This window comes from Musca domestica, unplaced genomic scaffold, assembly GCF_030504385.1.
Source record: "Musca domestica strain aabys unplaced genomic scaffold, Musca_domestica.polishedcontigs.V.1.1 262, whole genome shotgun sequence".
In the NCBI taxonomy this organism is placed as follows: domain Eukaryota; kingdom Metazoa; phylum Arthropoda; class Insecta; order Diptera; family Muscidae; genus Musca; species Musca domestica.
This window is the reverse complement of record NW_026712285.1, coordinates 477,017-497,613: the sequence shown is the minus strand read 5'-3', so window position 1 is coordinate 497,613 and position 20,597 is coordinate 477,017. Positions and strand designations below refer to the sequence as shown.

The following is a 20,597-nucleotide window of genomic DNA, read 5'->3' as shown; positions in this document are numbered from 1 at the left end:
TTAAAATATAGATCGAACAATCCTAACATATCCTTAAATATATGCCCTTAACAAAGTGATTAAAATCGTCAAAATCTCTTGGTGGTCCATTAAATACATAGTGTCAAAAAAAAAAAAAAAAAAAAAAAAAAACTTAAAAATTAAAACAACAAACTGGTCCACACTATAAAACACTGTTTTTAGTCCCGGCCCAGAAATGGGTTTTTAAGTTCGCAATTCGGGAATTATAAGGGAAAGTTTTGAATATTTTACAGGATTTTAGTAAAAATTGCTTTTATTAAAAAATCGATTTCCATCAACATTTGAGAAATCAATTAGAGTTTATATGATTCTTTTTATTTGTGACTATTTTTTTTTTTCAAAATTTTCCGATCACAAATGATGTAAAGTCATATCTAAATAAGCATTTCCATAATTTATATTCTATATTTTTATAGCATACTTAAAGGAACTCCAGACAATTTTGAAAATTCAAAATAACGGCAAATGGTATATTAAGTTCAAAGGTCTAAATGTGCCGAAGCATTTGTATCTTTTTACTTCGGGCTTGTATTGTCCCATTGGTGCACAATTAACTTGAAATCGGATAAAGATATATATGCGAGCTATATCCAAATCTGCACCGATCTTGATAAAATTTGGCAAAGAAATTACTGAGCTGCATTTGATATATGTCCCTGAATATCGTTGTTACGGAGTGCATATTACGGATGTGGGGAACAAATATAACAAATCGGGTGAACAATTTATATAGGAGCTATGTCTGAAACGATTGACATACTAGCTTCTAGACCCAATTCGGTCGAAAGTGCCAAATTCTATCCCATTTGGGCTTATATTACACGTTTGGTGCACAGCAAATCGTACGAAGTTATATTCAAATCTGACCCGATCTCGATAAAATTTAGCAAAGATATTTTTGAGCTGTATTTCATATATTTCCACAAATATTGTTATTACAGAGTGCATATTACTGCTGAGGAGGACAAAACTAACAAATCGAATGAAAAATATAAATGGGAGCTATTGCTATATCTGAACCAATTTCGATCAAAATTTGCATACTTATTTTCTGGCCTAATTTGTTCGTATGTGCAAAATTCCATACTATTTGGGCTGATATTACACGTTTAGTGCACACAAAAAAGCAAATCGCACGAAGATATATATAGGATATTTACCTAAATTTTGACCGATTATCTCCAATTTCAATAGGGCTCGTCCTTGGGCCAAACAAATGATTTGTGCAAAATTTCATCTGGATCGGTCAATAAATGCGACATGTACTTTGTTTACAAAAATACATGGACAGACGGACGGACATGTATAAATCGACTCAAACTTTATGCAAATCATCAAAAGGAACTATGGGTCTATCTCGTTTCTTTTTGCCTGTTACAAACAAATGAACAAAGACCTTGTGGTGTAGGGTATAAAAGTAAGAAGTACCTAAATTCGGGCCGAACTTTCAATACCACCCAGCATTTGGAAGAAATTAGCAAAATTTGAGAATTCCTTTGAAATACGCCTCTATTATTTGAAAATTTCCGAGTATCAGGTATCAAAGTCATATGGGTCTATACGAAAACTAGACTTTTACAGCCAATTATCTGTCAGAGAAGGTGGTCCCCTTTACGAAATCCAAACACGAACTTTAAGATAATTTGTTTGAAAAATGTAGCAAAAATCATCAAAATACCAAATATTGAGAGGAACCGTTGTATAGGAGCTACACGAAGACGTGAACTTGTGTTGGTCATTTTAGGTCATAGGAAGCAGTACCCGCTACGAACTTCCAAATCCGAATTTGAAACAATTTCGGTAAAAAACGTAAAACAAATCATTAACATGCCTGAATATCGGTTGCTTATATGGGGCCTTCACAAAACCGTGGACATCTACAGCCAATTACCTGTCAGAGAATGTGATGCCGGTTTGAAATTGTGACAAAACACCAAAAAAAACCTTAAAAAACCTTAGTACCAAAACGTGAAAACGTAACATACATAGTGGATAGAATACAAATTCGAAAAAATATTTTACCTTTAGAAGACTTTTTAATAATCCTTCGTCTCTAAGAACCTCCTTCTAAGATATTCTATCAAAAGAAGAGCTTCAAAAAGTCCTCTACCAAGGTCTTAAAGAAACCTTGTTTTTGTAGAAAACCTCCAAATAGACAATAGAACAAGATTTGAAGGTCTTCTTTAGCCTCTCTCTGGCAAGACCCAGAATAGCTTCAAAAGAACATCTGTCAATTGAAGTTGAATACCTTCGTCTTCTGTCTGAAAAATGCCTTAACGAAGTCTTGCGTTCGTAGAAGTCCTCCAAAATGGCTTTTAACAATAGAAAACAATTTGAAGGTCTTAAGAAGATTAAGTTATATGTCTGAAAACAGACATACAAAGGTTGCCGTAAAGAGATCATCTTTACCTATTATCTTTTTAACAACACTGACTTAAATAGGTCAAGCACGTTTGCCTGGTCTATAATTAAACCGTGAATCGTCTTACAAATGAACAAAGCTTGCAAACAATTGAATTTTATTATCACAATGCGTGCTCTGTTAAGAGAGTTCAAGAAACGAAAAATTGTGTTGTTCGGAGTGAAAATTATCCAGAAGCATTGCAAAAGTTACCAATGCATTCAGAAACAGTCACAGTTTGGTACGGTTTATTAGCACCATTAGATGGTACTTCTTCAAAGATGCTACGAATTTTAACGTAACCGTAAATGTTGGGCGCTACAATTAGATAATATCGAACTTTTAGAACCAAAATTTAAGAACTTGACTTGCATGGCATGTGCTTTCAACAAGGCAGTACCACATGCCACACAGCACGCGTAACAATGAACTTGAGCTTAGAGGCGATGGTGCGATTTAACGAACTAATGGTTTTCTTTTTTGACATTCACTTACGTATCGACATATAAAAAAACATCCCTTTTTTCTTCTTGTTCCAAGTATTTGCTAATTTGCCACATCCCCAATTTAAGAGCTTCTCAATAGATACTGAATAAGTCTAAAATAACAACAAAACAAAGGGAGGTTATAATATGCTCTGTTCCAGAACCTGGAACAGACTAATAATAAATTTGGTTTGCACTCAAACAAAGTTTTCACTCCTTGGTGTACGACATTAAAATCATTTTCATTTCATATCAATAATTTTATATTCTTTTATTTTATAAAAAAAAAAAACAATCAAGCAAAGCTTTCCCTTTTTTACTAAAACAAACACAAGTCTATGCCTATATTAATGTTTAAACAAAAAATAACTTATATCGATAAAAAAAAAGAAAACGAAAAACAAAAACAAAAACGTGTCGCATAGAAATGTGTCCTCTTAACTTAATTTTAATTAAATTTCGTTAATAAACATATGTTGCGTATGTGATTTGTTTGTTTGTTTTCATTCTATTGTTAAATTTTCATTTATACATACACCTTAAGTAGTAGTTATAGTATATTTATTTTTTGTGTTTTTTTTTTTTTTTTTTTGTTTTATTTTAATTACATTAAATTATAGTTATAGTTAATCCTGTACATCAAAATCGGATGGAAACCGAAAACTATGCGTTGAATTGCTCGCCGCCGCTGTGGCGGTGGCAGCAACAGCTGCTGTTCTGGATGTTGTGGGTGCGGTGGTATTGATCTGTGATGACGATGATGAATGTGATGCAGCGCTGGAACCGGCACTGCCCGCACTAAAATTACTGCTAACTAGACCAGAACTTACGCTAGCGACGCCGCTAGCTGTAGCCAAGAGACTGGCAGATACTGTTGTTGTTGTTGCAGACGTTGATGATGATGACGACGATGATGTGTTGTTATCGGCATCAGCTGTCGATCGACTTCGTGCATTTTCTAAGGCAACATCCTGGAAATATATAATATTTTGAATCACTGATTGATCGAATGTATACATGACAGTTGCAATGGATACATGTGTATATATCATAGACTTCTCCCTAAACTGCTATTCGAATAAGCTCTAAATGTAATGCAGCTATACTAGCAACTAAGATTTTTATATAGCCTCCGGTCAGGTTTGAAACAATCTTAATGTGTTGATGCGAAAGTGAAACTCCATAGAGGCATTCTGTCTACATTGGGATATACAAAAAAATGTATTATCTTCCTTAGACGACCCTTTACCAGCTTCGATTATCCTCTCAAAATAAGCTTCATTATTTTGTCACGTCAATTATTTGGGCAAAAAGTTCGTATGGCGACTATTAACCGAAATGCTGGCGGCCATCATTGAGGTAGCAAGCAATATTACTTCTGTATCAATATATCTATGGACTTTGGGTTCACTTATTACGGTAACCATTTTACATCCACACGAACACAGTAAATTTCGGATTGCCTGCTTATATCTCGGTAGTTAATTAATCAAACCAGTCTTGATCAGTCTTGCTAATTGATAGAAGAATAACCTCCCTTCTATCAATTAGCAAGACTGATCTAAAAATCGAGGTGGGAATATTGACTGGCCACTGCTATATAAGAACTTCATTAAGGTTCCTTGATTCTCTGGACATAGCAACAAAATCGGGAATGAAATGGATCGAGGAGATCTTCCAATCCATAAATTTACCGATTTATAGTATCAATTAATTACTTACGTCAGCTGCTTCAAAAAAAAGCTGACAAAAGCTTGAACCCGACTACAGGGTATCTAAGGTCATTTGGCCGTTAATTTCGAGAAGAACTTCTATACCTTCTATCAATTAGTAAGTCTACGTACATTGACTGACCACTGCCCACAGGAGACATAGGCTATTTGGAAGGTGGGTGGAAATAGGAACTCTAACGTTCTTCTCACGCGTAGATCCCATTATCAACATCCACTGACTAAAATTCTCCACAAATTTTACATCGTTGGGAATTTAACCACCAACACGCTTACGTAGAGTGTAGAAATGTTGCAACTGTTTCGGAAAGACCATCAATTATCCATCCGCCGTTCGCAGCAAATGGGCCTTTGTTATTCAACGACATGGAAAATTTTGCGGAACGAAATTTTACCTTTAAAAATACAGCTAATGCAAGAAATGAAGCCGAACGCAGAATCTTTGATGAATGGGCTCTTGGTCGGAAAATTGGTCGAAAATCCGTGTCTTTTATCAAAAAATTGTGTTGTGTCGACTCTGGAATGAAAATCAGTCAGAAGCATTGGAAAAACTACCAATGCATCCATAAAGGTCTCAATTTAGTGCGGTTTTGGGGCAGGTGGCATCATTGGACCATACATTCTTAAAGGTGATATGAGTCGAAACGTAACTGTGAATGGTGAGCGCTGCCGTGAGATTATATACAACTTTTATTGCCCAAAGTGTAAAATATGTGGTTTCAAAAAGACGGTGGCACATGCCACACAGCACCCGTAACATTGGGATTTATATAGAGGAGCTATGTTAAAGCTTATGGCTATACAGACACACTCGCTTTAATTGACACATTGGAAGGCGACATTGAAACATATATTTGTGAGATATCATCCGAAATGTCGAAAAGAGTATGCCAAAATGAGAAAAAGCGGATGGGCCATATAGGACTCAACTACATTTGCACCAAATATTCTTCAAACATGAAATTATATGAACCGTATTATTTATTCAAATACAGATTTCATGTATTTTTTTACCTTTCCTGCACTTTTGAAATGTAAAATTTATGAAACAATCTTTAGTGTTTTCCTCTTTTTTTGATAGATTTTACGCAGAAGAACTTTAGACAGCAAGAGAAGAATATGAATCCTGAATTCGCCTCATGAGTGAACTTAGTAAATTGGCCTTGGTACGATCATTGCTTACAAAAAACCTATCTCAATTTATTCTCGTTTACTGCACTTTTGGGTAAACATAAAAAAATAATAATAAAAATTCAAGCACGCAGATACCCTGATTGAAAAACGTATTCGGTCTCGATAATCTTGAATTATGTAGACAAAAGGTGGTATCAATCCCTGCTGGATTTACAACAATTTACAAGAAATTTCCTCCACTTGCCTACTCTAGCCTGTTCAGTTCTTGATAAGTTTGTTTTCGAATTCACATTCCTTCTGTAAAAAAAACTTACCTCTCGATTACGATTAACTAATGGAGCATCCATATCCTGCTGGTGTGGCACATTATTGTGCGAATCATCTGTTCGATCGGTGTACATCATGATTTCGTGACACAATGGACATCTATCTTGAACGTATAGCCACTTGCGTAGGCATACACTATGGAAATAGTGACGGCAACGGGTTATTTTGGCTGAATGCATTTCCTAGGGGAAATAAAACAATATGGATTATTTGAGTAGGCAAAATTATATATCTCATCATTTAGGTGTTTTTTTTTCCAACATACCTGATAACAAATAGCACAGACATCATCGAAAGCCTGCAACTGGGCCGGTGTTGCCTCTGGCAGCGTTGATATTTTATGTACAGCAGATCGTCTCTTCATAAACACTGACCAACCGGCACGAGCCTCACACCAAATGTTGAAGTAAGCATGTATGCACATCATAATTGCACGGATGGCGCCGCCTGTAGCATTTTGTGCTATCAAGTTATATTATACGGTACCAATCAACCAAATAAAAAAAATTTACATGCACACGCAATTTTTTGTATTTTTTTGGAAAGGAGGATAAATTTTGTTTGATTTGTTTTTTGTTGTTGTTTGTTTGGGAATTACATTGCAGCAATATGGATAACTTTGACATTTTGAAATGACAATGTTTTGGGGGTAGGGTATTATGGTGGATGATGGATTATGGATATGAATTTGTTTTGGAAGCATTTTTTTTTTTTTTGAATTGATGAAGTAGCCCATACTTGTTAAAGCCAAATTAATGGAGCTCCTATCTTTCTTTGGTTTTGATATATATGCAATACATATTCGAATATGGAAAAAATTTACATTTTGGGTTTACTTTTGACCCTGAATGGATTTTTTAAATTACTACAGGGTGAGATGAAAAAACTGCAACCAACTTCAGACCGCTGTCATTTCTAAGCCACTCCTTCGACAGCTGTTAAGAATATTCCAGTGACAGCTCATTATATAGTTTACAAGCGTACAAAAGCATTTTGGTGAGAACTTTCCAAAAAAAAAAAGTTATTCGTGATGGAATTCAGGCGTGAAAACCACAAGTGGCTATCGTTAGAGCACTCCAGCATTTAAATGTGAAGAAATCTTTTGTGTTTCGTACCATCGCCCGTTACCGTGATACTGGTAGCGTAGACCGACGTCAAGGAAGTGGAAATGGTTCGAAAAATAAAGAAGTGACTTGATCGAATCCCGCGTCGCAGTGACCGAAAAATGGCTTGTGAGCTGAACATATCGCAATATTCCATTCGGCAAATATTGAAAAATGAGCTCGGGGTAAAGTCATTAAAATTCCAAAAAGTGCAAGAACTTCGCTTGGCCGGAACTGGTAAACTGCCGATTTTGGTTTTCTCCGATGAAAAACATTCGTTGTCCAGCAGTTTGTAAACAAACAAAATGAATTAATCGACCGTGGCATCAGAATAAATGCCGAATATTATCGCTAAAATATTCTGGAGGGTGTAATAAAGCCTTGGGCACGCAAAAATTTTGGCCGCAGACCTTGGACATTCCAACAGGACTCAGCACGCGTCACCCAAGAATGGTTACAAAATGGAAACCCCACCTTCATTTCCAGCGCACAATATCCACCAAAATCTCCGGATAGCAATCCGTTGGACTATTGTGTCTGGGGTATTATGAAAAGCACAGTTGGCACTAAAAATACCAAAGTGTTGATCGCCTCAAGCAAGCGCTTCGCCTGGAATGGGCCAAAATATCGCAGAGCAACATTCGGGCAGCGTGTGACGGTTTCATTTAAGGCCATAATTCGTGCCAAAGATGACCAATTCGAACAAATCCAAACTTATTCTAAAATTTGATACTATTTCCGACATTTTTTGCTTTTATTCAATTAAATTTTAAAAAAGGTAGAAATTATGGCTTTTAACTTTGTTACAGTTTTTTTTATCTCACCCTGTACTGTAAACTTAAATTATATGGGAACTAGCATTGAGTCTTATTTGCACGACTTATTTTTTCATACATTTGTAAAGTAAGCTATTCGCGCACCTAGAAGACCGAATAGGTTTTGAATATTTGCTGAAATTTTATTTTTGAAATTATATTTTTGTTCCCGAACGAACTTGCGTTCTCGTTAAAGAATATTCAGTTCCATTTTAAGTCAAAAAATTGAATTTATGCGGAATTTATAAACTACATCTGAATAATATTTCCCATCGGGTGAAAGTTAATGGAATGTTTCTGTATATGGCTAAACGAAAGTGAATACGACAGAAGAAACCATTCCAAATGATTTTTCTTTTAAATCAAAATTTGAAAACATATTTCAAATGGTAACTTTCTTTCTACAAAAAGAGACCTTTAGACTATAGTTTTTTCGAAATTTCCCGTTATAATTCAGAAAGGGTAATAAATTCCGATAGGAACAAACAATACGTCAAATAGAAGATAAGACTATAGTTTATCCAAAATTTCCCTTTATAATTCAGAAAGGGTAATAATTTCCGATAGGAACAAACAATACGTCAAATAGAAGAAAAGACTATAGTTTATCAGAAAATTTCCCTTTGTAATTCAGAGAGGGTAATAAATTCCCACGTCAAATAGAAGATACGATTATGTGTACTTTCCTGTCTCCATACTAATGTAGACTGAGCAGGAAATGGATTGAAATGCTTAGAATTTCGTACTGGATACGGTTGAAATTTTAAGAAATGATTACCCAGGATTAATGAAGTTTTAAAAGGGTAGAAAATGTATAAATGTTTTTAGAACCGTCCATGGACTAAATATTTAATTTGTCCCATGAGAGAAAAAAGATCTAGGTTAATATTTTGGATAAAGCTATAACCTGATAAAAAAAATTGATAATCCGTTTAGAATTTAGAGAGGGTAACAAAAATTAAATATAGCATATAAAGGATAGACTTGTTTTTGGAACCATCCATGAACCTATGGGCTTGATAACTGAGTTTGTGTACAATAATTACATTAAATATTTTATTGGGGGAAATAACTTCGAAACGATCAAACAAACATTAAATTTAGATAAATTTGACTCCAATATTTCATATTTCCAAATTTCATCTCCTGATTAATGATCGATCACTGATTCTCTCAATTATCGAGACTACATACAAGAAATTTGCGATGACATGAAAATTTAAAAAAATAAAACAACAACCAAAAAATTGTGAAACAAAAAGACTCCACAACCAAACTTATAAAGCAATGAAAACATAAAGCACAAATGATAAAATGCAACATTTTTATAGGACTTACCCGACTCAAAGACCAATATCCAAGCACCATTAAAGAATAGCAAAATACCAAAACAAAATTCTACGGAATTGCCAAAAGCACGGACATAATACAAATAGTCATCCAATTTCTCCCAGAACGTGGAACGCCATGCATCCACAAGGAACAAGGTATAGGTGGCCAAGGAAACGAGAACCTAGACAAATAAAATATAAGAAAAACGATTATTAGAGTTTAAACAAATAAAACAAAAAATCTTAAGTCTGGCATAAACCATTTTTCATGAGGCAACTGAAACCTTTATAAATAAACGTATCGGTATTCAAAATTCGAACGAGTTCCATTTTAAACAATAAATGTGCAAATGCTAGTGAAATTGTTTGGAGAAGACAGTCTAGGTCTTCATAAAATGGACAGCAGGGCTATATGGGAACAATACCAAATCGTGAACATACTCCGACAATTTTCTCTTAAATTGGTTGTTTTCTACTGGGCGTTTCAAATGTCGAATTTAAAACAAATTCGTTAAAAGTCACAGGAAAAACTTGGATCTATTTAGACAATATTAAGTCACAGGATGTAGAAGACACTACAAACCACAAATATCGAATTAAAAAAAAAAATCAATAGAAAATGTAGCTCATTATCATTATGTGGCGATTATAGGAAAACTTGGATCTATATAAAGTTCTGCCACCGGAGGTAGAATTCACTACTAAATACATATGCCAAATTTTATAAACACATATGCCAAAATATCGGGTGGTATGGTTATATGGGAGCTATGGAAAATTGTGGATCTATATAGATGTCAAAATACCGAATATCCGGAGGTATAGATATATGCCACAAATGCCGATTTTTTAACAAAATGTTATTAAATCGTCAGAATATGGAATATTGGGAGGTACAGTTATATGGGGTCTGTACGAAAGCATGGACCCATATATCTTATTCTCAATACTTCACTTTATGGAGTTTCGGTCCGACTAACATTTGGAGGTGACGGACACGTTTTGATATATCATCTTTTCTAAGGTGGGCGATATAAAGAAGGTATCGCTAAACGTCATTCTAAACCGACAATATGCTCCACCCAAAGCCTTACCTTTACAACAACCTCCACTGAAAAAGCTGTCACGGCCAACAACCATGTCGACGGCGAATGGCGTTTCCACAGTGTTATCAACAAACAAATCGGAGCAATGACTAGGAATGCGCACACGGTTAAGGCACGGAAATGACGTTTACGTGATGGATTACGGGCTGCACTCAGCGACATAAGCATGGGTGAGACAATGTTATGGATAAAGTGCAACAATGCCGTAATTAAAAGACTTAAATTGCGGCATAGACGCACAAAACGCTTATCGGGATCCAATGATGTTAGGCCGGTTTGTAGGGCCAGAACATAGAACAAAACTGCCGACACAGTACCCAGAGATTTCTCTTCTTCATTGTCGAATGTCAAGAGATACCATTGGAAAGCTTTGCCTATGTAATCACATATCACCGATATAACAGATGTCATGCCCAAGACAGTCGTTAATGTTCCACAGCCATTGACGAGCAGCGATTGTATGGTGGGTAAAAGATTTCCAGAGTTCACTTCATTGCGCAACATCATTGAAACGAATTCAAGAGTCATCCTGTGAAAATAAAAATTGATTATTAGTTATAATCATAAGTAAAGCAAGGACATACCTTATGATCCAGAAAACTCTCAAAACACTTGGCACATTCAGCCGCTGCCATTCGTTCTCAATCAAAGCGGATACACCAAAATTACTTATAAAATTTATGGCATACATATAGCCATTGCAGACAGTCTTAATGACATCCATGGCACTGGTTAAGAGGGTGATTTTCGTTAATATCAATGGTATGGTATGTGCCAGCAGTGATAGATATTTTATTAATCTTGGTTTCAGTGGCAAAGTGGCTAGTAATATGGGACTGGCAAAAATCAATGGCATCTTTTTTTGCAGCATCTTGTAGCGTGGACCCAAATGTATATAGGCAAATAGCATACCCATAAACCATTGAGCGACAATATGTGGTGCTACCGCCACAACAACACTACCGGTATCCATTAAACGTGTTGTGTTCATCGACAATACATCCTCCAGTATGCAGGGACTTTTTTCGATTATCGCCAGAGCCGTTATATTTGACCAGTGTGAGAGGAAGGTTAAACCCAGTGATATCACAAACATATACACCACAACCAGATGCCTCGTCCAAAGCACAACAACACAAATAGCACATATAAGACCTGGAGAGAAGGGATATATTATTGAGTTGTATTCAAGGGAAATGAAATATTTAAAATGGTTTCGGTGGTAAATAAGATCAAGTTTAAAAGTATACTATCTGTTGCAATACTAAAAATTTTCTTCAAAATATGCTTTAAGAAGAAATTGGGAAACATTTCAGTGTCAGGAGAATCAAATTTTCAAAATCTGAATCACATGCAACAAAATTGTAAAAAGAGATTTCGAAATATCTTGGATATGTTTAAAGTCTTCCGTACTCCCAAATAACATAGCAGAGACTATTATCCCAAATGTACACAGTTTTGAGCTAAAAGACCAATAACATTGCTCTAAATGGTTGGAATGCAAACTATAAGGCTAGGAGAAGATTGCATTTTTTCAGAAAGTTATTTTAATAAATCTCTTATAGATGGTCAGAAGTCCCTCTCACGGAAGACCCGAATGCCTTCTCCTTGAAAACCAAAATGTCTTCTCATAGAAGATCAAAAAGTCTTCGCATAGAAGAACATAAGGCTTTCACAAGAAACTCTGTACATAGAAGACTTAAAGGTCCTTCGTTTTCTTATCCCCATATTTTAACTCTATCCTTCTTCTCTATTTCCTTACCTCTGCTTCTTTCCTTTTCTCTATATTAACAGCAGTGCTCAAAAACCGTGTTCTAGAACATGAACCGAAAAAAGAGATAATTTAAGAGAAAATTAAAATTCTGTTTTTCTTTATATTTTACGGTTCTATTAAATTGTTTTTAAACACGAATGTTTGAAAAATTAATTTATAAAGCAAATGGATAAATAATGACTTAACACTGTTTTGTTATTGATTTAAATAAGAAAAGAGAAATTTGACTGAAAAGAGGTATTTTTTCTTGAGCACCGCTGATATTAATCTTTTTTCACATAGGATGAACACAATGGACCAGCAGGTCACCGAGTGGAATGGTTGTTAAAACAACCACGCATCCTTTAACCTAACCTAAGGTCCTTTTATTTGTCAGGAGATCAGAAGACCAGTAGCTTTTTTACATAAGATCTGAAAGTTTTCTTGCATAAGACCAGAAATAATACCCACCAAAGGCCAGAGGGCCTTCTAATAGAAGACCATAAATCTTCCCATATAAGACCACAAAGTCTAATCTAGAAGACTTGGTCTACTCATAGAAGCCACAATGGTCTTCTCATAGAAGTCCAGATATTCTTCCTTTAGATGAACAGATAGTCTTCTCATAGATCGACAAAACTCCATCCCTAAGAAGATAAAAAAGGTCTTCTCGTAGACCACTAGAAGTCTTCTCAGGGAAGGCCAAATGGTCTTCTCATAGAAGACCCTAAGATCTCTTCATAGAAGATCAAAATATTTATTAGAGGGCAAGAAGGTTCCCTTGTAGAAGACCAAAACAAAATGGTCTTACCATAAACGACACAAAGCTCTTCTAGTAGAATACCAAAATGCCTTCTTAAACGGGGACCAAAAAGTCTTTTCATAGAAAACCAAAAGGCCTTTCCTTGTTAAACCCGAAGGTCTTTTCATACATATCAAGATAGTCTTCTCTTATATGACCAGATGGCCTTCTCTATGAAGAACAAAAGGCCTTCTCTAAAATGATCAAAAATCTTATCTTAAAAGGCCAAACGGTCTTCTCATATAAGGTCATAGAAGACACAAAGATCTTCTTGTAGAATGCCCAAAGATCTTCTGTTAGAATACCAAAATATCTTCTCACAGAAGACCAATAATATATTCGTAGGCACAAAACGCCTTCTAAAAGAAGACTAAAAGGTCTTCTCAGAGAAGACCCAAAAGTCTTCTCATTGAGGCACAGAATGTCTCATTGTAGTAATTCAAGAAGTGTTTTCGTAGAATATCAAATGGTCTTATCTTCTTTTAGAAGATCAAGGGGTCTTCTCATAGAAGACTAAGAGGTCTTTTTATAGAACACCAAAAGGTTTTCATATAGAAGAACAAAAACTCTTCTCATAGGATTTCTTATGGAAGACGAAAAGGTCTTCCCATAGAATACCAAAAAGTCTTCCCATAAAAGATCAACAATTTTTCATAGAAGACCAAAAGTTCTTCAAAGGTCAAAAATTGTCGTATTTAATCTAAATATTAAATTTACAATTCTTCAAAATGTACAAAAGATCTTCAAATGTTCTTTTCTTATACAATCACGATACAAAATCAAACCCCATTCCTGTTCTATGGTTTTAACCTCGAATAAGGTCATTCCGTTTTGAATGCTTTGTGTTTTAAAGAACATTGAATATTAATTATTAATAAAAAGTAATTACGCAAATATGGGCGTAATTAAATATAAAATTCATATTGCATGAGTGAAGAAGAAACTTTCGTTGGAAGAGATACATATATATATTTATTTTAAGAACAATAATATACATAGATTTTCTTCATAAATAACATACTATAAAATCTATTTCACAATTCTAATTACTTCGAGGGGGAAAACATGAGTTGACAAAATTTCTTTGTTGTTTGGCCAAACCATTTTTATGGAATACCAATATAAAAGCAAACAAACCATGATAAATGCTGTCGATTACACAAACCACAATATGTATAGACAAACATATCGGAAGGAATAGTTTGTAAACAAAGCGTTTTAGATAATTTAATTTTATAAAACATTACCATTGTACTACGAAAGAATTGTGGGGAAGTTAAATTGAATCAAAAATATATTGTTACCATGCAAAAAATTAAATTAACAAAAAATGAAAATAGCTACAGAACAAGGCAGCTAAAATATTCAAAACCTGTTGAATTGTCTAATGCCATTGTAACAAAATGTAAATCCGGTCGAACCGAACTTTTAATACCCTCCACAAATTCGAAAAATCTTGCTGCACATAAAAAATCCGTTTAAAAATTTCCTATTAAATGATCAAAATACCAAATATCGAGTGGTATATGGGGGCTATACGAAAGATTGGAGCTTTTTTGCTAATTATCTGCCAGAACTGATGCGAACTCCAAATATCAATTTTGAGACATATTTGAGATATATGACTAAAATCGGGAAAAATACCAAACATCGGAAGGTACCATTTTATGAGGGATATACGAAGATGTGGACCTATACAGGGTGAGATGAAAAACTGCAACAAAGTCAAACGCCATAATTTTTACATTGTTTTTTTTTTTAATTTTATAGAATGAAAGCAAAAAAATGTCGGAAATGGCATCAAATTTCAGAATAAGTTTAGGTTTGCTCGAATTGGTCACCTTTGGCACGAATTATGCCCGATTAAACCGTCCCACGCTGCCTAATGTTGCTCTGCGGTATTTTAGTCGATTCCTGACGAATCGCTTGCTTGAGGTAGAGAGATTGGTATTTTTTAGTGCCACCTTGCTTTCCAAAATGCTCCAGACACAATAGTCCAACGGATTGGTATCCCCAGATTTTGGTGGCCATTGTGCGCTGGAAATGAAGCGAGGAACCTCATTTTGTAACCATTCTTGGGTGGCGCGTGCTGAGTCCAGTTGAAATTCCAAGGTCTGTGGCCAAAATGTTTGCATGCCCAAGGCTTTAATATACCCTCCAGAACATTTTCGTGATAATATTCGGCATTTTTTCTGATGCCACGGTCGATTAATACGAGCGGAGAGTGACCATCGGATGTTATGACGGCCCACACCATCACAATGGCCGGCGCTTGAGTTCTGGTGGCCAACCGAAGGTGCACATTTTCGGCTAACCTCTTTGGCAAGTAAACACGATAATTTTGTTTGTTTACAAACTGCTGGACAACGAATGTTTTCTCATCGGAAAAAACCAAATTCGACAGTTCACCACTTTCGGCCAAGGCTATTTTCTTTCTGTTGCGGTTTTCTTGCACATTTTGGAGTTCCAATGGCTTTACTCCGAGCTCATTTTTCAATATTTGCCGAATGGAATATTGCAATATGTTCAGCTCACGAGACATTTTTCGGCCACTGCGACGGGGGTTTCGACCAAATCGCTTCTTTACTTTTCGAACCATTTTTGCTGATGTTGCTGTTTTCTTCCGTCCATTTCTTTGACGTCGGGCTACGCTACCGGTATCATGATAACGAGCGATGGTACGAGACACAAAAAATTCATTCACATTTAAATGTTGGAGGGCTCTAACGATAGCCACGTGTGGTTTTCCAGCCAAATATAAAGAAATCAATTATTACTAAAATTACTTTTTTTCTGGAAAATTCTCACCAAAACGCTTTTGTACGTTTGTAAACAATATAATGAGTTGTAAATGAAATAATTTTAACAACTATCGGACGAGTGGCTTTGAAATGACAGCAGTCTGAAGTTGGTTGCAGTTTTTTCATCTCACCCTGTATATACTTTTTAGGGTCTAAAATGGATATTTCGAGGGGTTAAAAACGGAATGACAAACTTAATATACGACCCTACATACTTTGGTTAAGTTAGATGGGGCCTCCAACAAGAGAAGTATTAAAAAATAACATAATGGGGATTAATATTCGAGTGGGTAACACTTTTGCGTTACATTGGTGGGTGTTTATGATGCAAATGCATATTGCAAGAGGATACAGAGTGGCTACATTCACTTAGCGCGGACCGTTGAGAGATGTTTTCATGGGCTAAAAGATTGTCTAAAATTCCACTAGGAGCCTACATTCCCTTGGAACGGACCGTAGGAAAAAAACCCTTCCTAGTCTGAAAATATTCCCTTAAACTCTCCTTGGGGCCTACCGTAGGCAGCTTTCTCTACACTCTCTTTGGATACCTTCTCAGCCAGTAGTGCTGTTGGAGATTTTTCGGAAGCATCGTTGGTTCCAGCCACCTCGCTGGATTGGGAATTTGCTTGCATTCTCTCTCTTATACGAACCTCGAAGCTCACCATTTAATAAATGGTAATCTTTTCTATTTTATTTACGTTCACGGCTTGTGTGCATGGGAGGACATCTCATAGAAATGAGGGAGAAACATTTGGTCCCGTCGAGCCGAATTCTTACTATCGCTAGGATAGATACAGATACCTAGCCCATTGGGTCATAAAAATAACCATCTATACATTGACTACTCTAGACATAAATAAAATTAGGCACAAGGTCAATCTATAAGATCAATGATTGGATAACAAGGTCAATAAGCCATGCAAAGGTAATACAGAAACAAACACATTTTCTCTGATCAAAAATGATCTATGGAACATTTAAGCATGACAGCGACGATTTGTACATGACTAAATGAGAAATTATGCAAAAGCCATATTGAGTCATCTCATTTCAAAATTTATACTTTGTTCTGCTTTTCCACGTATTCGTCAAGTACATGAGTCCTTTTTATCGCGCTTGTCTATAATATAGATTTGTTATTGATAAGTTCTTTAAATAGATGATTACAAAATCTACAGTCAGGTATTAAGAAGTTGGAGTTATCGAAACTGAAAATAGAATAATTTTAAAACTGCATATTTATTCCAGCTTAAAATATGCATCCCAAATTACATTATCTGAGAATATAATCTCTTCAACAATTACGTTGCTGCTACCACAATTTGGAACCTGTGAGCGTTAATTATTTAAATGTGTTTTTCTTTTAAACAAAACATTTGTGAGAAAGAGTCAAGGCAAAATTATATTTGTTTATATTTTTTATTGCATTCCGTTTAGTCACTTAACAGGTTGGTGGTCTGTTACGTCGTGCCCCTGTATGAAACAAAGCGCAAATGCTTTTTTTTTTCTTCTTTTAATCTTTCATTCTGTTATGGGTTATGGTTAAATAAAAAACAGCCACAGAAGCAGAAAAATTAGCAAATAATGAAAACAGTGATAACCGGATGGTCGAATCATATCTACCCTTCGGCAAAATTCGAAGATAAGATCAACGAACGATTGGACTATGGGGGTGTTGATCTATTTGAATTTATTAAAAATGAGGTGTTGGGAGTTTAAGGTAATAAATTTGAGAGTGGTGCGGTTTCATTGTCAAATTACTGGAGAAGTTTATTATATAAGGCTTTTGTCTTCCAAACGAAATTGAACAAAAACAACCACCTTTGAAACTATGACGACCAAAACATGGACAACGTAAGCGGGAGATACAATGGGTCACATATTATTAAATCACATCTAGAATAAATTCAGTAAAATAATAGAAATACTCACCTAACAGACATATAAGAAATCTCACTGATGTTAATCCGAGCAGGTCCGATATATATGTTTCACTTGTAAAATCCTCGACGAGGTCAACAAACATTTGTCCTACAAAACCTCCACCGGGGTTGGTAGCGTTCGCTGTGGTAGCAGCCGTTGCTGCAGCTGCAACAATTGATTCCGCCACACCGGCAGCATTACTACTATCCACAACATCTACTGTCGAATCAACACTCCCAACACCTCCTCCACCGCCAGCACCAGCACTACTACTACTGCCGCTACTGGAAAGTCCCATATCAATTCTTAGGATTTCATCTATAATTAAAATTGGTGGAACACGCATAATGACATCCACCATGCCAAGAACTTTGGTTCGTATTGACATTGTGTCGGCTTAGGGTAACTGTTTCAGATTTGTTGCTGCTGCTAATACGTTTGGTAGGCAACTTTTCTTCCCGTTACCTCCACTCTGCTTTAGAGTTACGATAATTTCCAGCTGATGATAATTATTGAGTTAAGACAAAAATCACAATCACACCAGCTTCTAGATGTGTAATAAAAACAACAATAATAATAATTTCAAAACACACAAACCCAATGTGTGTGAGTGTTTACGTTTACGTTGTTGTCGGCTATTTTGCTTAGGCTGCCTGGTGATGGTGATTTTGCACAATCATAAATGAACGTCGGCAAACGGCAATCAGAGCGATTTGGCGATTATTTGCAACCATAAGCCAGATCTCTCAAGGTCTTCCCTCTAGTGCAGTGCGATGAGTTGTCGTAGTAATAAATAGTTGGTAGTAGTATTTTTTTTTTGTTAGACAGTGTCGGAATTCTCAGTGCAGTCTCAATGTGGAATGCTTCTTCTTCTACTTCAGTTGGTTTGGAGGGTATGTCTTTGGTCGAAGTTTGTTGGAAATGATAATGTTGTGAGTGCTTTGCACTTCCCGATTCCCAAAGTGGTTTGGCAATAGGAAACTATACACAAAACATTCCAATCCCTAGGGAATTGATCTATAATTAGACACCAAATGGCAAATGCTAACAAAGGTTAAAGGCCTTCCCCAATAAAGAAAAGGCAAGACTTTTGTTTGCCCAAAATAAAGAGAAACCGAAAAACGGAACGGAACGTAGGTACGCTACGCCAAAAACACCTTGTGCCTCGACGTCAGTCAGACACTGCTGTGCGAACTTTACACTCTTTGTTTTTAGTTGTGCCCCTTTTCGTATTTCTTTGCCAGGCAACTTGGTCGTTCTTGTTTTGTATTTGCTTGCTTTTCTCGTTTCACTTTTTAATGTTAAACATTTCTCGAAACATTTTTAGAAAACATGTTTGTGTGAACTCTTTTTAAATTTATTTTCTATTCTTTAAGTTATTCTTATTCGTATTTTTTGCTAGTAAATTAATTAGATCTAGTCGTTTCGATTTTAATAATTAATTTTATTTTAATTCTCTCTCTTTTGACAATTTTTCACAAAGTTCCGTCTGTTTTAGAGCTGGTAAACAGTTGATGGCATTCGATATTATCGATACTTTATTTGAAGAGGGAGTATCGAAATACCAGTACTAAAGCAGAAATAGAAACGATATATTAATGTCATGTTCTCACTGCAATTTAAACCACAATTGTTTTTCTTACTTTTTGGCTTCTTCATTTTTATGGGAATTTGAACAGAAACACAATGGTTACTGATATTAATATAAGAAATATGTCCTGTACCAGCATAAGCAAGAATCTAAAGTTTGGCCTTTTTTCAATATCATCTCCACCAATGATAGAAAAAAAAAAACCCGAACTTCAAGTACCAACTTTGAAGTTGTTCCGGTGAAAAGTATGTTACAAATCATAAAAAATCCGAATATTTGGAGGTATAGTACACTTCAATGTCGCAAATCTTTCTGCAAAAGCGTTCTTTACATTTAAGGTTGAGCCACCAGCTGATCACAATTTTTAACAAAGTGTATTCATTTTTTTGAAAAATTAAAACAAAATATTTTCAAAAATAATGATTGGAAGAAGCATGTATTGCGGGGCGTACACTAAAGGTATCAACCAGTTTTGCCATGGAATTGAAAGTTTGAAAATGTAAGTTCATATTTTGAATAAAACTCCAGGCATTTGATCCAATTTTCGCGCACTTTCACTCATTTTTAAAATGAGGTAAAAAATACGAAATAAATAAAATCAACTTGTTGCATATAATTTTGAATAATTCTGACATGATACAGGCATACCCTCAGGGTTGTATTTCTTCAGTTTAACAAAGCTGTTGTACTTTAGTATTGTACCATGGCTCCAATAATAAACAATATATTGCCTCATTAAAATATATTGAAAGATGCATTATTTTCCTCGTGTAAAACACTTTTTTCCAACATCAATTGCTTCTATATTAGGTTTTTTGAACAAAATATAAAGACGTTACATCGCACGATCTCCATAACTCCATTGTAAAAGTGAAAATGATTAAAACGCTTTTTTGACTGACCTGAGTCATCGGTTGGCTTTTTCGTAAAAGAACAGAGCAGTTTTTGGTCCACTTAGTTCATTTTCGACCCTACACTTTTTTGTTCCTTTACGAAGAAGCCAGCCGATGACTTAAGCCAGTCAAAAAATTATTTTATGTATTCACACCTTAAGGTACTTATGATCGTATACGATCATAAACATGACTTTAAAAAGACTCGAAAGAGATTCACAAATTGAGCGAAAATAGCTCAATAAATGACCAATAAACGAAAAATATCGATGATGACTAATGTCTCAGGCTCAAATGTGATTTGTTTAGAATTGTCGCTGAAGATTACATATCTTTATGATCAGAAAAAATAGCTAATTTTCCAGCTTTTAATTAGCGCTT

General features: G+C 35.3%; 1 protein-coding gene across 2 annotated transcripts; it reads right to left on the bottom strand.

Moving 5' to 3' along the window:
- Positions 1 to 389: 389 nt before the first annotated feature.
- LOC131803068 (protein TRC8 homolog) lies at positions 390 to 19,194 on the bottom strand. Of its 2 annotated transcripts, none has more exons than XM_059123994.1 (8): positions 18,351 to 19,194; positions 17,742 to 18,279; positions 11,038 to 11,608; positions 10,442 to 10,982; positions 9,355 to 9,529; positions 6,364 to 6,545; positions 6,086 to 6,280; positions 390 to 3,878 (listed from the first exon to the last, which is right to left on the bottom strand). In XM_059123994.1, the coding sequence occupies exons 2-8, from the start codon at positions 18,118 to 18,120 to the stop codon at positions 3,534 to 3,536; spliced, it is 2,388 nt and encodes a 795-aa protein (XP_058979977.1). In that variant the 5' UTR covers positions 18,121 to 18,279; positions 18,351 to 19,194; the 3' UTR covers positions 390 to 3,533. The 2 variants fall into 2 exon arrangements, with proteins under 2 accessions (XP_058979977.1, XP_058979976.1); XM_059123993.1 differs by having other exon boundaries at positions 6,364 to 6,560; positions 18,351 to 19,193.
- Between the last annotated feature and the right edge of the window lie 1,403 nt (positions 19,195 to 20,597).